The sequence below is a fragment of the Anabrus simplex genome, chromosome 5 (genome assembly GCF_040414725.1).
Source record: "Anabrus simplex isolate iqAnaSimp1 chromosome 5, ASM4041472v1, whole genome shotgun sequence".
Lineage (NCBI taxonomy): Eukaryota > Metazoa > Arthropoda > Insecta > Orthoptera > Tettigoniidae > Anabrus > Anabrus simplex.
The window spans coordinates 73957692-73981759 of record NC_090269.1 but is presented as its reverse complement, the minus strand read 5'-3'; the positions used below and the strand labels follow the sequence as shown (position 1 = coordinate 73981759).

At 40.2% G+C, this 24068-nt stretch overlaps 1 protein-coding gene across 1 annotated transcript in view; it reads left to right on the top strand.

The window, feature by feature from the left end:
- Nucleotides 1-23636, top strand: part of LOC136874456 (uncharacterized) — a 45061-nt gene extending 21425 nt beyond the window's left edge. The window contains exons 3-4 of the mRNA XM_067148085.2: nucleotides 12380-12544; nucleotides 23356-23636. Of these exons, the coding sequence (XP_067004186.2) occupies nucleotides 12380-12544; nucleotides 23356-23514 (324 nt within the window). The 3' untranslated portion in view covers nucleotides 23515-23636. The remainder of the gene's footprint in view (nucleotides 1-12379; nucleotides 12545-23355) is intronic.
- The last annotated feature ends 432 nt before the right edge of the window (nucleotides 23637-24068 follow it).

The following is a 24068-nucleotide window of genomic DNA, read 5'->3' as shown; positions in this document are numbered from 1 at the left end:
TATACTAGGTGCATTTTGCCATTAAAGTGAAAAGTAAGGGAAATATCAGTACCGGCCGGGTGAAATTTTAAATTTAAGAGCCAGTAACTAACCGTATGTGGAGTTGCTATGGAAATATTCTAATCGAAGCAACGTTTCAAGGCTTTATACATCTGTCTGTAGATTACCTTTTAAATACTACCCTGATACTGGGATTTTACCCCAGATGGAAGACATCAAACGAAGAATAGGTGAAAAGCCACGTGATTACCCATCCATGTTGACAAGGAAAATTGTGATGATAACTGCCAAAATGAGAACAAATATTGCGAAAGGAACAATAGCTTGAAGAATAAAACAGAGAGTCGTAAAAAGAGGAAGGACTCCCTTTACGTTGGATGCCCTAATATCACAGAGTCGGAAGAAGACTAAATTTGAAGGCCTACAATATCCAAAGCCCTTAAAAATGATCAATAAAAGCAGTACATTGGCTATTGGTAGTTGTGATTTGCTTTGTCCATCGCCACTCGACCATCTTAGACTGCCTGATCGATGCCACTAGTTTAACATAGGAAGGGGCATATTAAGGATTTCTGTACAGCAGTTCCTTCCTGGTCAAAATCCAGCCTGCTCTGGGATTACACGGTTTAGAAGCATTCTTTCAAAAATTTTATATAGATGACACGGGAGTGATACTGGTCTGAAATTCTTTGGATCCGTAGGCTGCTTAACCAAGGTTTCAGGACTGCCACCACCTTAGTCTTCCTCCAGATTTTAGGGATTTGACACTGTTCCAGACAATTATTGAAAAGCCGTAGGATCCATTGTTTGGTAGCATTCCCAAAGTGTCGAATCTGCTCCGTACGGATGTCATCTACACCGGATGCCTTGCCAGTTTTGCTCATATTTATGGCGTTTCCAGCTCGTTCATGGCGAAGGGATTGGACAAACTGGATGTTTCTTGCTCAATATTTCTTTGAAATTTTGGTGGTCTTTTTTTCGCTTATCTGTTTTGACATTTATTAGGAGTTGATGAGCATTGCCGAATGCTAGACGTCAATGAGCTACCCCTCCGAATGTCAATGTAAGGGGAGTGTGTTGAGAGATGAGCTCGCTTTAAGCGGCAAGAATTGAAATGCAAGTAATATAGACAATTTCTGTGAATGGATGGTATTATCATGAACACCGAAAGCAGAATTCCACTCCAACTTCTTCACAAAGAATTATATAAAGGGTATATAGCATATTATTATATTGAGTTGTATACAACGTCTAACAAGTAAATATGTAAAGAAAAAAAGCTAGTATAATTTTAGCACTGAAAATTGCTACTAAATATGGGACTAAATTACTTAAATTCTGAAAAATATACATTACGCTCAATACGTTGCAAGTAAGCAAAAATATCTTTCATAAAGATACAATAATACAATATAAAATAACAAAGGGAGGTATTAATTCTAACACACATTCCTTAAAAGTGAATTAAATTTGACATTATAGAAACAAAAAAGTATCTTCACAGCTTCACACAACAGATGAACACATAAACCCGAGGTAAGAAACATAACAATAATATTAGCACGGTACATCGTTGACAAATATCGGAAATAGAGTTATTCTGTTTTCTTGAGACACCTAACTTCTGCTTTTGTATTAACATATTGTAACTGTCGTAAGTAAAATGACGCTCATAGCTACCAAAACACCGAGAGAAATGGTACAGAAGCATACTGATTCTAGACATATTACCCACGATAAGAATGCCAGCCTTGCTAAAGTTCACTTCACTGGAAGTACTGGTGGATGCGGAATACAAAGAACTCATTTGGCCAGTGTAACGGCGATTCCGTGGTGGACAGAGGTGAAAAAATGTGCGGCACGAATAGAAGACAATCAGATTAATTTAAAACTTTAAAATTAGAGCTATATTTGTTTCTTTGCTATCTTTTGGTTTCTATTCAGATGTTAAGTTTTAACAAACAATTCGCTAAGCGAAAACAAGATTTCAGGTACAAAAATGAGAAGTAATGTAATAAATGATAAGAGCACCTTTGCTCCACTACTCTCCAAACATTACACCACTCCGGCCTTCCAAAGGCACCGTTCAATCTTTACATTAATAGAAGGAGCGTCTTTTCTCTATAAAATTTACACACTATTTCCAGAAATGTCCAGGCCTATCAAAGGCTCAACCTACATTTTACAAATTAAGACAGTATTAACTAATTTTAAAAGCTCAACAGACTAACATCTCTATGTGAAAAGAATGAAGAGTTTAACTGGGATATCGAGTACCCATTCTACCAGGCTTGTGTGAAAAGCAACAGGTTAAAATTACTGACCAAAAATCAAAATGGTGAGGAGGCAGACACTTGAACTCCTTGAAAATTGAAATGAAAAGCTTTACACCCTATTTGGGCTAATGGCCTGAAATGACAGAGGCTAAGCCTCTACTACTGAGCTGACTAGATGGAGAAAATATTTAAGTTACAAACATTACAAACTGAAAAAGTTTACAAAATCATAGTCACCTAAAAATCAAATTGATAGGGAACACGAGAGATTAGCTCACTCGCCATGATTTCAGTTAAGTTCCTTCGGCTAGTTTTAAATTTATATTTCAAATGTGAAATTTACATATTGGAAAATTAACGTTACATTATTAAATATTGGAAACCTTCCCCTCGAGCTAGCTTTAAAAAACTACCACGTAGTTAAGTGTGAGTTGCCATTACCTTGAGCTGGTGGACTTCTCGAAGATGGATGAGGCGTCCCCACCTCCTTTAAAAACACACACTCTGTAAATTGAAACGATCAATAAGACAGCCTGGTCCGAAAATGTGCCAAATTTTATGCCCGAGGAGAAAGTTCGAGAAAACTCTGGACTAGAGCCTGACACTCAAAAATTCTTATTGGGTAATTAAATAAATACTAGACACTTTTGATTGGAAGAAAAATAAATATACAAAATTTTCTACTGGCCAACGTCTTAAGTTCGCGAGAAGAGAAAGAAGTGTTGTAAACTTTAACACACAAAGAACAGAGAATAATCAATTCAGCTTAAAAACCTTAGAATGCAAAATTACTTTGTAATGTTAATAGTCAGTCATCCAACCAGGGGGTATGACATAAGTTTATAGTAGACACATCTGTAGAGAAATGCCCAAACTTCTTGTGTTAATTATTAGGATTTTAAGATTTTAGATGGTATTTTCCAAGGTGCTTCATTTAAATGAACGCGGTGATTGTACCTTCCCGTACAGACCAACCCCTCCCCCCACCAAAGTCCTTCTTCAGGTGACACAGTTTGAAATTTTGCTTTCAAGTAAAAAATGAAGTTGAAAATTACAGACCGGGAAATTAGTTATTAAAGCTCGTTTGTAAGTAATTACGTCAAAAACAAGTCTTGAAGTCTCTCCTGCAGCCGTAAAAGTCCGGAATGTAGAGTTCAAGCTTGACGGCAAGAACTTTCGCCGCTGTCGACATCCGAATGGGTTCCCCCGAACCCCCAAGTACCCTCAGATACATCTCACCCGCTACCTTGAGAGGGTTAGCAATGGTGATGGTCGCCACAGATCAAATATTGTGACACTGCTTCAGGGTGGAGTAAGCGGTAGTGTTACCGCACCTCAGCCCTTCCAGGAAACGATGGTGCACCAGCACGCCGTTATGAAGGAGACTGGACCAGAGCAGGGTGGGCCATTACCCCACGCCAGCATCACTCGCCAGATGTTGAGACACGGCCGCAGATAACAGAGAGGCACCAAAACAATCATTTACTTGGTGACTGATTTTTAAGAAGAGCGATGGTAGGCATATTTTTAAGGTGCAGGATCAGATGAGTCAGACGGCATCTAGGATGAGTGTGGGATATACAGGCTTGGTTCTGGAGGAGGAGGGAAGGTAATGGAAGCCGGGCAACGGGAGAAAATAAATCTTATTAGAGTCGAAGGTTTGTATAGGATGATGTACTACAACAAGGTAAAACCATAGATGGATATGGGCGGGGCAGAAGGCCTCCCCATACCTCTTACCAAACAATTTAACTAATGAATATTATGTTACTGAACTGTTAAGGAATGAAATCTAGCTTGTTTCTTACTGTCATGACTTAGCAGCCTCTACTGAACAACAAAGATTTTACACAGGTTTAATCTGAGAATGGTGAACTCCAAATACCCTCTCAGTGGCTTGGATGATCATCAAAAGTGTGACCAGTAGTAAGAAATCCAAAATAATACATGGCCCATGAAATCTGGGGGCAAGCGTGCCCGCAGGTAAGAAATTCTTAACCATGATCAGATCTCCGAACTTTAAATTGGTGAGCCTCCGTCCACGATCATATATCTCCTTACCCTTCTCATGATAAGTCTTAAGGCTACTTTTGTCTGCTTCGACAGGTCCGTGATATTATCGGGATCTATTGTCTCCGGAAATATCTCATTTATTGACCGAATATTAGACAGAGATGTGTTGGGAACAAACTTAAACATGAGAGAGGCAGGAGTAAACTTGTGGAACTCACGAACGGCCGAATTTAGAGCAAAAGATAACCAATGTAGAGAAGTATCCCATCTGGAATGATCTTCATGGTGAAAAGCTATCAAGGCAGATTGAAGATAACAACTGACCCGCTCAGCCAGAGACGGTTGAGGGTAATAAGCGGAAGTAGTTACATGTGATATGGACAAATCGAAACAGAATTTTGGAAGACGTTAGATGTAAAAGCCTTTGCATTTTCGGAAACTATATATTGACAAGGACCAAAAGAAGCAAAGATAGTATTAAGACAAAAATGGTAGACTGAGCGATTGCCAGCTTAGTCGGAAATAACCATGAAAATTTACTGAAGCCGTCTACATATACAACGATGAACTTATTCTCGTTCCCCTTCGACTGAGGGAAAGGTCCGACGTAGTCTTTGTACAAACGCTCTATGGGGCGAGATACTTGATGAGATGACAATAGCCCAAGCTTAGTGGACAAGGTGGGCTTACTAAGCAAGCAGGATTTAAATGCTTTTACCATTTCTCTGGTTTCGCCATACATACTCTTCCAAATAGACATTTCTCTGATTTTCTCTCGAGTTTCAAAGATGCCTAAATGTACCCTATATGGTCTCATGATAGTATCTGAAGATCGTGGGCACAATAACAGTTGGAACGTTTATATTCATCTTCTGATTGTGCCTCGAAGGGCAGCACAAAACGCCGTTCCTCAACACATAAGGGACAACATATTCCCCAGAATAAAGGGTTTCATTATAGGAGCCAGCACTGGATCTTCTCGTTGATATTTCTCGATATCACGAAATAACAAAGGGGCATCATTCAAAATAGCACTAACACTACAAGGTATGGGGATGGGAGGAGAAGAACTATCCTCCTGTTCACTGGTCTCAATATCATTAGAAAACATGCGGCTTAGTCCATCTGCGATCATATTTTCTGATCCTCTAATGCGTCGCTCGTCGAATTGAAAGGCTGAAATTCTGATAGCCCAACGGGCGATACGTCCCGTACGACGAAACCTAGCTAAAACCCGACTTAAAATTTGATTGTCTGTTTGTAATTCAATTTTAGCATACCCCAGATAGAGGCGGAACGGTTCCAAGGCAAACACTACTGCCAATCTTTCTAATTCATAGATGGAGTACTTGGCTCCTTGAGCCGATAAGACCTAGACGCATAGGCGATAGGCCACCTTCCGAGTTCCGTTTCTTGAAGAATGATGTAGCAAGAGTATATGAAGAAGCATCGGTTTGAACTATGAATTTCTTAAAGAAATCTGATATAGCTAACACTGGGGCGTTACAAAAAGGTAATTTAAGATCTTCAAAAGCAGCTTGCTGCGATGGCCTCCATTTGAACTTGACACCTTTCCGAAGAAGTAGGTTTAGGGGTGCCGCCCTATTATCGAAGTTAGGAATAAATATCCTGAAGAAATTCCCCATGCCTATGAACCTAGCAATTCCTTTTGACGTCCTTAGGCGGCTTGAAGTCACGAATAGCCTGCTTTCTGGAATGGTCGATAGCAACACCATCAGGTGACAAAATATGCCTTAAGAATGACATAGAAGGCTTAGTAAGGGCTACGTTAGATAACTTAAATGTCAACCCCGGCTTACGCAGGCTATTTAGAACTTCCTTCAGATGATCTAAGTGTTCTTCAAAGGTCTCAGAAAACACACCAACATCGTCCAGATAATCATAAAGATATTCAAATTTGATGTCGGAGAAGGCGCTATCCAGCAGGCTAGTAAGGACAGCCGCACTTTGGAGAGCCCGAAAGGCACGCGGTTGTATTCATGCACATTCCAATCAGTGGCGAAAGCCATTAGATGTTTGGATTCTCCTGCCAGCGCTAACTGATTATATGCCTGCTTAAGATCTAAGATAGTAAAGAACTTATCCTTGCGAAACCATGAAAAACAAGAATGAAGATTAGGAAGGGGCACAGATTGTAACACGACCTTGTGGTTTAAAGCCCTGAAACCACCTTGGGGTGGTTTTAAGGTATATCATAAATCCTGGTGTCTCAGGAAAATGGGCGATGAATGCGCACTTTGAAGGTCGAATAAAACCATCTCTTAACATCTGAACAATGATTTCCTTAAGAGCCTTCATTTTAGGGGGAGATAGCTTATGAGGAGGAAGCCTAACTGGAATGGAGTCGGTTAGCTCAATGAGGTCAGTGACACCAAGGTTTACCGGAAATACCAAAACAAACCACACGGCACTTAACGCCCTTGAAAGGGCTCTGGCCTGCCCAGCGACCGCTGTTCAGCCCGAACGCCTGAAGATTACTAGGGGCCATGTGGTGAGCACGACGCATCCTCTCGGCCGTTATTATGGGCTTTAGAGACCAGGGCCGCCATCTCACCCTCAGATAGTTCCTCAATTCTAATCACGTAGGCTGAGTGGACCTCGAACCAGCCCTCAGGTTAAGAGAAAAATCCCTGACGTGGCCGGGAAACGAACCCGTGGTCTTCGTTCGAGAGGCAGGCACGCTACCCCTACACCACGGGATCCAAAATACCTCCGAAAAGGACTGACTAGATGCCTAAGATCTAACGACATCTCACTTTGGGTAGGCGAATTAGATGAAAATGACAGAATTACATTTCAAAAGAGGAGTATTAATGCTACTAGAGAACTTGAATGTGCACGACTGAAGTTCGGATCAAAATGAAACATAAAATCGGACCCCAAGATTACAGGGTAAGAAATCTGTTTAGCCACATATAACTTTATTTTCCATGTAAATTTTGAGATTCGAACTTCAGCAAAAATGAAGCCTAAATTTTCTAATGGTGACGATTTTGCCCAAATGCATTTAATAGAAGACAAACAATAGTCCGGAAATTTACAACAGGCTTTCAACGTATGGTACCACTCCTCAGAAATAATGGAGCTCACGCTCCCTGAAACTAATAGCGCCGTAACGGGTTCGTTATTCTCTTCAATTTTAAGGTATATCACAAATCCTGGTGTCTCAGAAGCAATTTTAAGGCATTCCCTAGGGCCTTTGAATAATAAATTAGAGGAAAGTTCTTCCTTGAAGGATTCGTTGTCTGATTTAATGGGGGCTGAGCCTCTGGAATGTGAGCATGGTGGCTCAGCCGATAACGCTGGTCACTTCCTATCGCCTGGGTTCGTGGAGGCAGCACTAGAAGTTGAAGAGGACGGTGTGCTGTTAAGTGAAGTGCAATTCTTGGCTAGATGGGAAAACGACCCGCACTTGAAACAACCTTGGGACGGGCCTGCTCCGTTCCTAGTTTCACTAGATATTTACCAGGGGACACTTATTCCTAAGCTGTTCAATCGATCCGCACGCATAACACTTGCGTGTGGAGAAGGTTCGGGAGGTGGTAGCCGAGAAGTGTTATGGCGGAGGGAACTCCATGGCGACTCGTAAAGTGTCAGCGTACCTCACTCCTTCGGCTGACACTACCATTGCCTCGAGTTCCGAGAAGGTTTGGGGTCGAGAGGGAAAACATTGGTACAATCTATAAGGAGGAGAGATTCCTTCTACGATTTCTTTGCACAATTTGATCTTCTGGAAATTGAAGAGCGAATACCCTAGTGTAAAATTTGTTGTCTTGGATGAAATCAGCCAAGTTTTCATCCAGCCTTTGTACTCGGAAGAAGTACTTCTGTTTTAGGGATGACATTGCTCTAGCTGAAATGAAATTAGCCAAAGGATGGGCATGGAAGTCTTCTATCGAAGGTCTATCAGCTATTGCTTTTACGATTTTATTCGAGAGGACGCCTACAGAAATGGGGGTAAATTATTTGGAGTGTCTGAGAGTGAGAGAGAGCAAATAAAAAAACATGGTCTTGAAATTCGACTAAGGATCTTAGAAATGAAATAAGCTTATTAGTTATTTGAAAATTTGGAGATGACCTTAAGCAATATGGCTAAAGTGTGGGGAAAACTGCTAAACTCTGGCCACATCGTAGGTGATGGCGTTGGTGGTTGAGACGGTTCAAACACTGCATTACTCATAAAAAACGGTGGAGGTTGTTTTTGACGATCAGACACTTGTTCCGATGGGCTGATGTTTGTTGAGTAGCCCCACATTTCCTACTGTTAATACACCTACTAGAGTCCTCTTCCGTAGGTAAGTTTGCAGTAAGAACATGGTCGCTTTTACCACTAGTGGCTCTGGACAACAATTGAATAACCCTATTAGACATGTCAGACAGGTGTTCGACCAAGTTACTAGGTTCCTCATCATGATAATCCTTCAATTTTAGAGACAATAGGTCCATAGCCCTAGTTCAAAAATGAAACAGTATAGTCTGAACTAAGTTGATTTGCAGAAGGATCATTTACTCCAAAGAAACTAACAACAGAAGCTAGCTTGGTGGTATTATCAGTGATAGTGGACAGAGAGCCTCATCAATAACTTTGTCCCCAAATATCGGGATAAAATGGGAAGTTCTAAAGATTCCTTAAGTTTGGCAATATCCGCCACAACCGTGCCGCCAGACTGCACCTTCCTAATTAGAAGTTCATCAATTAATTCCTCCTTGTGCGGGTACCCAGTTGCAAGGACATTACGAGGACCAGACATAGTGATAGAAAATCTAGCAACATTTGAAAAATTCCGGCAACCGAGAAAATTAAAGTGTATGGTATCAGTTTCTATTGGTAGCCGTCAAAAGGGGGCTTTATCCAGACCCATCAAATCACGCTCTGCTACTAAATGTTACGGAGATTCCGTGGTGGATAGAGGTGAAGGAAGGTGCGGGCATGTATGGGTCGATAGAAGACAACCAGGAAATTAATTGAAAATTTTAAAATTAGAGCTATATTTGCTTCTTTGCTATCTTTTGGTTTCCATTCAGATTTTTTAAGTTTTAACAAACAATTCGCTAAGCGAAAAGAAGATTTTCAGGTACAACAATGAGAAGTAATATAATAAATGATAAGAGCACCTTTGCTCCACAAAATTACCTATGAGACTACTCTCCAAAATTACACCATTCCAGCCTTCCAAAGGCACCATTCAACCTTTACATTAATAGAAAAATGTGTCTTTGCTGTATAAAATTTACACGTAGGAACCTATTTCCAGAAATGTCCAGGCCTATCAAAGGCACAACCTACATTTTACAAATTCAAACAATATCCACTATTCTCAACAATCTAACATCTTTACATAAAAAGAATGAAAATAGTTTAACAAGTTTAGCGAGAACCTATTATACCAGGCCTGTGTGAAAAACAACAGTTAAAAGTTACTGGCCCAAAAAATAAAATGGTGAGGAGGCTGACAATTGCGCTCCTTGAAAATTGGAATGAAAAGCTTAAGACACTATTTGGGCTAATTGCCCGAAACTACAGAGGCTAAGCCTATACTACTGAGCTGACTAGATGGAGAAAATATTTAATTTACAAAGATTACAAACTGAAAAGTTTACAAAATCACAGGCACCTCAAAATCAAGTTGATAGGGAACACGAGAGTTTAACTCACTCTTTATTCCATGAATTCGGTTAAGTTCCTTCGGATTGTTTTTAATTTACATTTTAGAAAATTTAAGTTACATTATTAAACATTGGAAACCTTCCCCTCGAGCTAGCTTTCAAAGACTATCACTTAGTTAAGTCCGAGCTGCCATTACTTTGAGCTGGTGGACTTATCGAAGAAGGACGTGGAGCCCCCGCATCTTATATAAACACACACTGTGTACACTGGAACGATCAATAAGAAAACTTAGTCCGAAAATGTTCCAGCTTTTATACACGGGGGGAAAGTTCCAGAAAACTCTGGACTAGAGCCCGACACCCCAAAATTCTTTTTGGGTAATTAAATAAATACCAGAGACTGTTGACTGGATGAAAAATAGATATACAAAATTTTCTATTGGGCAACATCTTAAGTTGGCGGGAAGAGATGGAAGTGTTGTAAACTTTAACACACCAAAAACAAAGAATAATCAATTCAGTTTAGGAAACTTTAAAATACAAGATTACTTTAAAATTTTTATAGTCAATCATCCCACCAGAGGGCATAACATAAGCTTCTATTAGAGACATCTATAGAGAAATGTCCAAACTTCTTTTATTAGTTGTTGTGAGTTTTAGATTTTAGATGGCATTTTCCAAGGCGCTTCATGTAAATGAACGGAGCGGGTGTACCTTCCGGTTCAGCCAGTACCGCAAATTTCGGGTAGTCATATCATGTTCTCCTCACCAGGAAATAACTTATTTTTTTCGTTATTAAATCAATGGCTCTAGAAATACAGGGAGTATATCTTAAAACTTCATCGCGGAGTACCGAGGCATAGGAGCGTACAGAAGCGATGACAGCCCGGAATGGTGAGCGGACGTAGTCGTATGAAATAAACGGCATGATTTCGCCTATACAAACAAAACGCAACTGATCTCACCAACTATATACATGCTCAGAAAAAAATAAATAAATAAATAAATAAATAAATAAATAAATAAATAAATAAATAAATAAATAAATAAATAAATAAATAATAATAATAATAATAATAATAATAATAATAACAATAATAATAATAATAATAATAATCATCATCATCATCATCGTATGGCCTCACCTACCGTTTGCAGACATTTCGATTTGATGCCATCTGGCTGTCTGCTTGTCAATATCGACGTTCCGGTTTACTCTGTCTGCCATCTAGCGGACCCAGAGTAAACCGGATCTCTCTTTGTCGGGTAAATACCAAATGTATCACCAGAGATCTTTTACATGCCGACATCGTACGACATGGAGCGTCGAATGGACTTTTTTCCGCCCTTCAAAAATCCGACTACCTCTGCCGGGTTTGAACCCACTATCTTGTGATCCGAAGGCCGACACTCTACCACAGATCCACAGAGGCAGCTAATAAAGTAGTAAATGAAACTGAACTCACCAGTATTTACAGAGGATGTTGAAAGTTATCTCCTTGAGCTGCGGTACATGCTTCACACCTTGCAAAGAGATTTCGAAATACACTTTGCAGTTCACGGACACTGATGGAACGAAGAGTGTTCCTAATTGAATTGTTAATTCTTCTACAGTTCAAAAATTATTCCTGTAAAATTTTCCTTTGAGATTTCCCACAGATAAATGTCAAAATGTTTAAATCAGATGAACGACGGGATCATAGGCTTTTACTGATGATCTGATCATGATCGAATACTTCCTATGACCGTCGCAAGATCATCTTTTATTCTTCAGACATTTCAGTGTAAATTGGTTAGTGAATGTTCTGAATATAACGGTCAGAAGTAATAGCGTCCTGAAAAAGATATCGGTCCGATAATTCGCCGGGCACAAATAGCGCACCATACACCCAATGTCTCAGCTGTAAAATGTGTGGGTTCCCTGTATCCCATATTCTCTTCTTTTGTGAACTGACATATCCACACAAATGAAACCACGCATCGTCACTCATATAAAGGAAGTTCAGATCTACGATACCATTATAGACACTATTCATCAGCCAATTGCAAAATCTCATTCTTGCGATGAAATCTGGAGGCTGTATGTTACAGACTGAATGAGTCTTGTTTATGCACCAACAAAGAACAAATAATAACTTTTACAATAGATTCCCGAATCCAAGAAGATAATAAATCAAATATCACTGTTTTCCCTAAGAAAATATATACTGACTTGGTTACTTGGTTCCTAAAGCTCACGCAAGTCATTGCAAGCTTTACTGGGTGTCTTGGATGCCAGCCATCTTACGTCTAACAGGGTCCTACAGACATTTAAGAATTAAATTTAGACCTTCCCCCAAACTACTAATACATCTATTGTGAATAACATATATGACAGGCATAAGAGGCATTTAATATTTGTATACTTGCTATAGAAAGTCGATAACCTGTGATTTGAATATCAAATTCTTTTGGTTTTTCAGATGGTACTTGATGCAGATATATGGGGAACAACAGGAGGATGGAACAAGAATGCTTTCCATCACGAAGTACGAGATCTCTGCAAACTGATGAAACAGGATCTTCCTGATTTATATGAAAAGTTGATAGTACATTTTGGAATGAATGAAGGATGCCCAGTGAAAAAAGTACGTATAGTTAATAAAAAATAATGATAATAATAGTAATAGTAATATCTACAACAAATGTGTTTATCTAAAAACCTCAAAATACAACACTGCAATACAGTAGTCAAACCGTAATGTCTATACGCGAGTGAATGTCTGGTACTGAATTACAAACTGAATAAATTAACAGTACTGGAAAGAAAAACTATATCGAAAATACTCAGTCCGCTAAGAACTACAGAACTCCGGAAATCAAGAAGTAATGACGAAATATACCGGAACAAAGAAAGCATAACAGAAACAGTGCGGAAGAGGGGATTGATATTTTTAGAAATAATTATACAGAATGGATGAGAACAGGTTAACCTGCCAGTGGTCGCTATATGAGCAAAATGCTCACGGTCATTGAAAATCATCTGCTCTTTTATACAGCATGTAGTTTCGATCTTGAGCTCTGATGTACTTTCGCATTGCAGTTTTGGGAGAAGGACGGATGCATTGAAACGCACATCTGGACCTTGAGAAGGGACAGGGAGGGGGGAATTATCAGCGACCGTCCACGGTGAGCATTTTGCTTCACGCGCGACCAGTCACGTTGGCGCTAATTTCTGTGTGTGTGATAGTTTTGCTATTGTTGAATAATGTTTCATACTTGAAACAGTTCTTTGCAACTTATTGTATTAATGTGTTGTGTAATTAGTGCGTGACGATGGCTTCATGTCGTGACATTTTAGCTTGGTTTGATGAAATTCCTAGTGATCAACTCGAGGGTGAGAACAGTGAAATGGACCGTGAAGGTGAACAAGTGGACATGTCAACATAAAACAGGTACTGAACAGTCCGAGACAGAAGAACGTGTTGATGGAACCGTACCTGGAGAGCAATCTGTAGCTGCCGAACAAATTACCTACATGTTGGACGTAAATGGGAATTTCATGTTTAGTGACAATACTCATACAGGGAATGATAAGTTGGCAAAGTGGGGCAGACACTCACCAAGAAGAAATCCACGCTCACGTACTTTTGCTGAAAATATAGTGACTCATCCTTCTTATGTAAAGGGCATTGCGAAAGACGCACACACTATTTTAGAATGTTGGGAATTGTTTTTCCAGATACAGTTATAACTAGAGCCCGGACTTTTATGCATTTAATAGGTTAGAATGCAAAGTTACTGAAGCGAGTAGTAAGTATAGTCTACCTTCACAACCTCTGTGCTATGGGGTTTGCATAAACATTAGGAGTGCGGCCATTCAGAACCCCTATCATTTATGTTACTCTTGCTACATTATGGAAGAGCGGGTGGCCGACACTTCCTACTAACCAAATTAGTTTGCAGTCTAACCTGTTACTGCATAAAAATCCGGGCTTTAGTTATAACAATTTGGGATGTATTAGTATGTGTAATTTAATTTTTAATTTTCAGTGTTATCCATAACCATTTAAGATTTATTCTTACAGTATTTTCATTTAATGTGTTAATATATTTACACTTGAAATCGGTTGGTATTTATAATGTAAACACGTCATACCGTTGGCATTTTTCTCAACGCGCGTCCACTCGGGTTACCTTCAACCTACCGACCACTGGCGGGTTAACCAAACAGATCTTCAAATATCTTTGGAACAAGAAGTCAACAACGACATGGACACAAGAACTCAAGGAATATTTTAAAATAAACAACATTAGTTAAGAAGAAGCAGCAGAGAGAGAGAGATTTAGAAAGAGAGTGTCAAAATGGAAAGATTCCAAGGTAGATAGGGAAAGAAAGCAGGCTTAAAATGGCCCAAGAAGTAGAAAAGGAGGCAAAGTAAGCAGATGAAGGAGAGAGGAGGAAGAATAAGGAAAAACAAAGGATGAAGCATTGAAATTGTCACGTGCTCCCTAGAAGACCATAAAAGAGAAAAAAATGGAAGAAAGCTCCCTCCGAAAAGTTGGAATCCTAGTGGGCTGTCAAGAAGACAAACAGTTGAGATCTCGCTATCCTTAGTGGCCCTAAAGATTAATAATAATAATAATAATAATAATAATAATAATAATAATAATAATAATAATAATAATAATAATAATAATAATAATTTCATTTGTTTCACAATTTCAGAAAGGAGTAAGTTCTGTATGGAACTGCACAAGGTGGGGTTCAAATCAGGATGTTAATTAATCCACTTTACATTATTTTTCTCCCATTTGCTCATAGTTAATTACGAGACTAGAGAGGGTTTGATGTTCTATGTGACTGACAATAAGAATTGAACACCCAAGGGAATTAAGATTTAATCCTCGGACACTCGCGCTAGGAATAGACGCAGCGCTACTAGCGCGGGCTACATATATAGCCCAAACTACAATTCAACCTTAATAACACGTACGCGCTATTTTTAGGTTTCTTTAGCAATAATATCATAAATAGTAGTATATATAAATATTCTATGTAAAATTTGAATACGAGAAGTAGATTTTGTTTCTTGAGAAGAGGAAATAAAACCCTTGAAGAAAAATTTGATTGCATCTCACACTAAGGGAAATCTACCATAGAAACAGAAGGCAGTGATCAATTTTTTCAAGAAGAGTGAACGAAATAGTTTGGAGTGACAGTAAGAAAACCATCAACCTTTGTGTTTCCCGTGTTGGATACCATATATTTAATGGAAACTGACAACAAAGACAATATATTGGTATTTGAAAAGTAGAATCATGGAACATTCAGTGCGGTATACTCGTGTGTGTTGCAATATAATAAATGAAAAAATAAGTAAAAAATCAGTGTTTTAAGTTGATGGACAGATGAATGCTTTCATGAAATTGTTTCAATAAAATATCAGACATCACACCTGGTAACTGATAAATAATATACCAGAACTTAACTGGCACAGTTTTGTCATCCCTAGCCTAGACCTTCTTGTGGAAGAAGGAGAAGAAAAAGGAGAGGTAATACCGAGGAGAATTTCCTACGTTCACTAATGAGCTAGAGAGGAGAGTTGATATATGACACCTTTCCTTCTGATTTTGTGGTCGTTGATGGGTTGGATTACTCTGTTGTTGAACTAAAGGCTTTCTTTAAAGACATATTCTTTTTGTACAAAAAATCCCCAGATTAAGGTTTACATGGGGAGATTTTAATAACGGAGAATAATTTCTTCTCTAGCAGATGAGTGATCCTTATTTGCTCACGCGGCGGAAATACTGACAGATGGTCTGCCACAACAATATCTGATTTCACTAGGCTTTCTACAATTCGTGTATTCGTATCAACTAAATGAGCATTAATGGTAAAATACCGAATGATGGTTTTGTATCGTAGAAACTTCATTCACAGAGAATATGATGGCTGAATGTCTAGAAGTAGTATTGACATCATCATCATCATCATCTTCATGAACTAAAGGCAATGCCTTGACGGTGCAGCCACATCTAACGATCTTCTGCTAGCCTCTTCATGTTGCTGTATGAACCACATGACAGTACTCCGACGGATATCCTGATGTATGACATCCTTGTTCCAGTACATTACCTTAAATTATGGTTTGGAGAAGAGAGACATGTCTCAATGCGTATCCAAGGAAGTTTTCCTCTTCTTTATCGCATTTAATAAACATCGGAAGGCAAACAGGAGGAAACAACATTAACGCTGCAGAAATGTAGTTTTGGAGAAGAATTGCATAAAGCTGGATTGATAAAGAACAGAAATTACCCTTGTTCTGAAAAGTGTTGACATACCAGCGCAAAGTGACAAAACGTGATTTCCGAGCGTGCTAAGTTTTAAGGAAGAAAACCGGCGTGCGTTAGTAGGAGGTTCGCGTCTGATATAGGCCGAATATTTTTATATCATTGTTAATGTTCGATTGAGTCGCGTTGTTGAAGAAAAATCTAAATCATGATCAACTCTTATTTTGCAGGTACTCAGCTATGTTTGTTTGCTATGTTTTAAGTAGCTCTTAAAAGAGCTATGAAGTAAGCTACCACTGAACGAGGTGCAATGGGCTTGTGTATGGCATTTCAGGAGAGTCATTCTTGCTTGCTGCAACATACGTAGTGGAGCCTGCCTGCAGGCTTCCGTGATGAGCCGGGCTCTCAGCTTTCTGTTCATAGACACTTTCCCATAAATAACCCCAAGGAAAAATTAAGTGGAGTAATATCAGGTGATCTAGCCGGTCATGTGACAGGTCACTCTCGTCCAATCCAGGATATGTAGTATGCAAGTGGTTTCGCACTGCCAAGGACCAGTGTGGAGGTGCACCATTGTTGGAACCACATCCTTAACCATGTCATAAGGGGCGCAACCTCCAATAAGAGCGGGAGATACTCTCGATGAAAGTGTAGATATCACCGTCCTGCGACGTTTTATTCAAATTAAACAATAAAATAAATATACGGGATAATAGGTGCCAAGGTAATTATCTTGTCACCTATTATCCCGCACCACACGTTGACGCCTCATTGTACGTGAAATAGAGCTTCCCTTATCCAGTGAGGATTTTCAACACTCCAGTAATTTGTGACGAATGTTCCGTTGTTGTGAAATTTGGATTCATCACTGAAAAGAATGTCCGTTAAGAAATCTACATCAACTGCAACTCTTCGCAATATCCCTTGCAAAAAGTCTATCCGTTTATGAAAGTCATGTCCATAAATATCCCGATGTAGTTGTTGGTAGGGGTGGAATTGATGACGGTGCAACATAAAGATACACGACTGAAGTTCAAGTTCATTTCCAATGGCCGTGAGCTTTTATGCGGGTTGTAGGCGATTGCATTCTGAACATCTTCTTCGCTATTTCCAGAAGTCAACGGAGCATCCCGAACATGGCGTAATTTATGAAATGACATCTTTCAATATGTATCTCCAGTTGGCAGTCTTCTTGATACAAGAGTCTGCCTTCCCGTGAATGCTGCACTGCTTCCCCATAAAGTTGCACCATTTTCACATAATCATCCCATGAATACATAATGTTTCCTTTTGCACTAACCGTACAGTAGGTTCTCGCACTTGCTGTAAAGATTGGCATGTGCTTGTTTCATGTGCTCTACGTATGAAGTCCAGTCCGTTGTTAGTCATTCTTCGAGTCGAACGTCCGCAGTTGCTTGGTTGAATGGGTGTGTCACAATGTTGGAAAAAATTGCTGTTCGCTTCAATAGTTGTAGCCGCTTGCTATGTTAACTACTACTACTAAACGTTTTCATTCCTCCGCTGGAGGGGGAGGCGGGCCTCTTAGACGGTGACGCCGTCTCTCAGGCCGGGAGATTTTTTACGGTGAAGGAGATGTGCGGAGAAAGTGAGGCGCCTTAGTGCAGGAGAATGGAAAACCACGGAAAACCATTCTCAGGACAGCCGAGGGTTGGGGCCAGCCGTGAGGTCCAGCCCTGTCCCGTCTCCCGAATGCAGAGGCGTAGAGCCACGGTAGAGCCGTGGCCACCTCTCCTCTGCTCGGGTGGCCAGTCAGAGTGCAGAGCTGTTGGACCACGGACCAGCCGTGGCCACTTAAGGGACGAAACCTTGCATCTATCCACCTGCTAAGTTAAAGCCGCATATTATTATTCCTTCCTTATGTACGCTTTCTTTGTAAAGGTGAAAAGTGACTTGCGGACTTTATTCTCTACTTTCCTAATCAGTTCACCGTCCAGGGTTGGTTTTTTCCCCGCGGAATCAGCGAGGGATCCCACCTATGCCGCCTGAATGGCGGTGTCCTGGAGCGTGAGACTTTGGGTCGTTGGATACAACTAGGTAGGAGGAACAGAACATCACCAAGGTGGCCCCACATTCTATGCTCAACAGGGGCCCTGTGGGTGGGATGGGAACATTGGAAAGGATGGACAAAGACGATAGGAGGAAGCGGCCATGGCCTTATGTTAGGTACCACGGAAAACCACGGAAAATCACTTCCAGGGTGGCTGAGGTTGTAATCCAACCCTCCTCTATATAGCCGGCTTCCAGAGACTGAGTGGAGCAAGTTCCAGCCCTCGTACCACTTTTCGAATTTTGTGGCAGAGCTGGGAATCGACCCCGGTTCTCCGAGGCTGGCAGCTAATCACATTAACCACTACACCACATGGGCGGACGTCTTTTGAGGCTTAAGAAAGCTAAATCTGTAATACGAATGCCTTTAAGAGTATAATCTATATAGGCCTTCCATTTGATTCAGCCGCCTCTTCCAAAATATTTTTATGCAACCCAACTAACTTACGACATGGTTATAAGGTAGCTATTCCGCTGCAGGCATACTGGATGTTACTAATGTTTCGTGAGCATATTTTGCACACGATTCTGAACCCTATCGATAGGTTATATCGCCCGCTCGCAAAACACGACACCTTGAATTCATGTAACAACTTATTTTGATCATGTAACTATGTTAATGTGTCGTGCCTCGTGAACAAGTGCAACGAAGTGGGGCATCAGTGCTTTAAACTAGGTAAAAGTACAGTAGTTAATGTCTTAAACACCGAACCGGATGGCGTATGTTCTCTACTCTCACCGTACTACCAGCAAGCTCCCAGCAGTGCAGCGTAGCGAACATGGTTATGCGTTAGCCTAGCAATCGACGAAATGTGCCAGCGGCGGTTCGAATCCTTCATAGTTCAAGTATTTATGCATCGGTGTGATGTTTGAGTACGTAAACATAGGCCCACGTTTGACACATTCATTCAAACAGTAGAACCACGTTGATATTCACCTTGTGCCCTGCGCATACATCGCTATGTAGAGCCTGAATGTAATCTCTGCTGTCATTCGTCATGTTTTCCACAGAGGAATATGTTGACATAGTCCTTATTTATGGGGAAGGAGGATAAGCACTGCGATTGCCCAATGCGTGAACACCAGTCAGCCGTCCAGTCTGGCGAATGCCGCATGAGCACAAATTTCACCCATTTCACCGATACCAACCTGAGTTGCACCATGAGCTCCGTAGGTGGGATTTCGAAGCTCGAATGGATTTCTGTCGGTGGCTAATAGGCAGGCTGGACAATGATGCAGCATTCGTATCGCATATGTTGTTCTCAGACGAATCGCGCTTCCACAATGATGAGAACATCAATCACCACGACATGCGCTATTGGAGTTCAGACAATCTTCACTGGGTGCGACAGGCAGCCCATCAAGTAGAATGGGGATTGAATGTTTGGTGTGGAAACTTGTCCTTATTACTTTGAGGACCATTGGACGAGCCCACGCTGCCTGTACTTTCTGCGTCAGGACCTTCCACTGCTGCTGGAGGATGTACTGTTGCATGATCGTTTGACGATATGGTTGCAATGGGATGGAGCTCCGCCACATTCGAATTTACCCGTTCGTACATATCTGAAAGGGGAACTGTCAGAGAAGTAGACAGGACGAGGAGGCCCTCATCATTGGCCCTCCAGATCACCGGATTTAACGCCGCTAAAGTTGTTCCTGTGGAGTGTATTTCAAGAACGTCGTTTACACTCACGCGCTGGCTCTTCTGAGTGTCACAGACACATTCACATACAAGTTGCATGAAAGCGGGTTTTAAACATGCATTACGTGCGGCACATATTAAAGAAATTAAAAAATACGCAACCTTCGTCCCGGACTTGAACGTACAACGTCACGCGTAATTCCTCTCCGCCGCAACTTTATTACCTACGCTACTGTTCCATACGGCAGAGAGTTGCAGCTTATAGTATCTTCTTGGTATACTACGGTCACAATATCAATTTAGTGTTTCGTAGGCGTGTCAGGCTCACATGATGTACAAGGCACACGCATGCCGTTCAGTGTTCAATACGAGTATAATATTACGGCGTCCTGTCATGCTGCGGCGGTAAATACTATGATAGCCGGTTGTATTGTCTGAGCATACCGGCAGAGCAGATGTTTTCTGGACGAAATGAATATTGCGGGTTGCATGAAACTGCATTGTAAGGGGAGGCTGGATCACACGGTATAAAAAAGAGATATTCATGAATTCCCATTTTTCTTACTAAATTCATATCACCACTGTACCACAAGAAAATTAATGAACAAAATTTAATGAAAATCCGTATGTGAAGTTAGGGGGTAAGGTACTGCAGTTTAGTCTATATATAATTTTATTCACCCTTGATGAAATGCTTTAGGTGAAGGTGCCTCAAAAAATTAAATGTCCGCCTCTATGGTGTAGTGGTTAGTGTGATAAGCTGCCACCCCTGGAGGACCGGGTTCGATTCCCGGCTCTACCACGAAATTTGAAAAGTGGTAAGAGGGCTGGATCGGAGTCAAATGAGTAGAGGTGGTTTCTCAATTCTCATCCACGCAAATGCCGGTATGGTACCTACTGTAACTTAAGGCCACGGCCGCTTCCTTCTCTCTTCGTTGTCTCTCCCTTCCCATCTCCCCCATCCCCCCACAAGGCCCCTGACCACCATAGCAGGTGAGGCTGCTGAGCCAGGTACTGGTCATTCTCCGCAGTGGTATGCCCGACTGAGTGTCTCACGCTCTAGGTCACTGCTTTTGAGGGGGTAGGGGTGGGATTCCTTGCTGAATTCGAGAGCAAAAACAACCCTGGAGTGTAGACAGATTAAGAAGAAGTACCAATGTTATTGTTCCCATCGAAATTGTTACATACTAAAATTCATAGAGAATATCATTTATGATCAATTATGTCTTATAGGCAAACCGTACCGAGTACGAAAATATAAACTATGAATTTAGGCTTTTGCTTTCTAGTCCATATTAAGGCCGAGCATTGCTAACTTGGAAATATTGTTCAATGGTGATAACTCGCGATGGTTTTGGCATGATAGTCTGCAGCTTGTCTAAGCACCTCATCTCCACGCTTGGAAGACAATGTTATTTGCTGGGGACACTTGAATATAAAAATAAAATATATGCGACTTACCCGCAAATTGCCACGCAAATAGAATAACAATTATCATATTCCATGGTTTCCCATCTTTTTATGTTTTGACTGGGCGCCAGCTGTACAGTTTAAAAAACTGTACCGCAGAATTTATATTGAATCATAGAGAGTCACACATAAATCACAGGGGTGGGATATTGAAATAATTAAATAATTAAGTATCGCTTTGAGTTAGCAAAATATCGCTACCTTTAAGGTAGAACAGAATTTAGAATTACCGTAATTTACTGTTGCTTGCATTATCTAATTTTGGCTCACCAATTGCAGCTTCCATTGAGGTCATCTGAATTCCATAGTTACTCGTTCCCCATATATATCCTCACTTCCGTCTGCCTCGTCTTTAAACTATACATTGGCCCTATGGTTATGAAAATTGATCACAGTTTATCTTTGGTGGAGAAAATTCAGTGTAATGAATTTTTCCATTTTATCAGAAATCTCGAACCACCTAAGCTGTTCTCCTGATACAATATAGATTTGTACCGAGTGTAGTAGACTTGAACCAACATAGTTCTTCGTCCACGAATAATTTGGAATATCTCACAAGCCGTGTACTTTTCCGTCTAACCCTGATCCGACAGCATCGCAGCAGCTACGTACTTCAGTTTAATTAACAGGTCTCAATGAATAATTGTCGATAACGGATAATTTGATACCGATTGATATCACGTAATTTGACTATAGTCGCCACAGTACTGTTATTTCGTCTCTGTTCTTGCTCTTCGTAAGTCCAATGTTATAAATAGATTTCCGCAATGTCGTCGCCGTTTTACCATTAAGAGTAATTAAACTGTAAGCATGTCACATTTTAGCATTTCGTATTTGTTGTGTTGTCTTGTTTCGTAACTTTATATGTTCGTCTAAGATTTGTACGGTGGGGACATTTTCATATTGTTTGTGAGCGCAGTCTCCTTGTTTCATTAGTTGTCTAATTTCATCATTTAATTACAGAGAAGGTCCTTCGGATATTCTCGCTCGTCGTTTTGGGCCATGCTTGTCAAATATTTCTGTTACTTTGCTATTAAAGGACGTGACTTTATCGTCTATATTGTTATAGTTCATATTTCTCAATGGTGTATAGGTAATACATTTCTGGGGGTGGGGGTTTTCGGTGGCCGGACGTTATACGAGATATATATTGCGTCATGTGCAGACGTAAAGATACATAGGTTTGACCAACATTGAGAACTCTGCCAGAGTTACTGGTAGCTATAAGATCTAACAGTGATTTCAAATATTCATATATTCGCAAAAAATATTGGAAACAATACCACTCAGTATAATTCTTGACGATAGCGTTGAATTTGAGTCGAGTCATCGTCATCATCCAGTAACGCCTGCAATTGCTCGTCTTTGCAATTTTGTGGTCTACATGAGTTAAAACCAAAGACTCATCAATTACGCATTAAAAATACCACGTTTAAATTGTCAAAATCACGTCTCATATGTTCTAATCGATGGAGTGTGTTCGACCATATATTTCTACCAGCAAACGATGACATTCCACAGCCTTTTTCTTTTCATTAAATAAGAAAATCAATGCACGCCGCAAATGTTCTTTTTCAGACACAAACGTCGACACGATCGCTGAACGATACAACACAGACGATAATATTTGGCGGACTGAACTTGTATGTGTTGGTAGGCTAATTCCAGACGAGCAAACTAACGTATGTGTCAAATTCATACGATGTGTACTGTTCGCTGGCGCCATCTCTTAGTGAAACTGGAAAATAATTACGCACACACCTGGTATCGGGATAACTGCATATAAATTTGCTGCAAGATGTTGAGCAATATAGGAGTAAGAGACATTTAATTCCTAACTGGTTGCATATAATCGCAAAAATAAATTGGCAGAAATACCACCCGGTATAATTCTTCGGTCAGTTCATTTAAACGTTTTTCTGTTAACAGTGGCTCTTCTGTAGATGTAACATATAAATATTCTAATGCTAATTTCTTGCATTTCAGGGCACCTATGAAGTAAAAGACTATCCCACAAAATTTGGAATACAGAAGAAATTTCCAGAGTTGCCATACGGAAAGTTTCGAGCTGAAATGAGAATGTTTTCAGGTGATGAATACGTCGGATGTATTGGTGTTACAGTGGAAGTACTGGAGACCGCATGACGTTAGAACAACTGTGCGTTAAATACATTCTCTAGTAATATCTATTAATATAAAGCGAATTATGTACTTCATTTGAATTGTACTACAAATTATACAACATGAGGTCATAAAATAAATTTTCATGAATGCATTAACTGGGTAGTTCATTCCTTTCATCATAGCCAACATGAATTTCTACAAATTATTTCCAGAATTTTCCTGAGTCTTAATACACTGCTACGAATGATATCATTCGGCAATATTATAGACTGCGGTCATAATTTCATGTTCGTCTTTTAAGCGCATTTCGTTTTGAATATTACGTCGGTTTCATCCAATTTCTCCTAGACAAACTGTAATAAATTATCAGACTACAGCCACATATTAAGAAATGTAAAATTATTTCTCTGATAGGAAATGTTAAAACAGAAATGTTAATAAAATAATTACTGATGCTGGAAAGCGCATGGGACATCACCCTGTCACTATATTGACCACCACACATTAACTATTGCGTAGAAATCCGACGTGAACGAAATGCGGGCAAGGTCATTTGGAGCCAAACCTTCACAAAA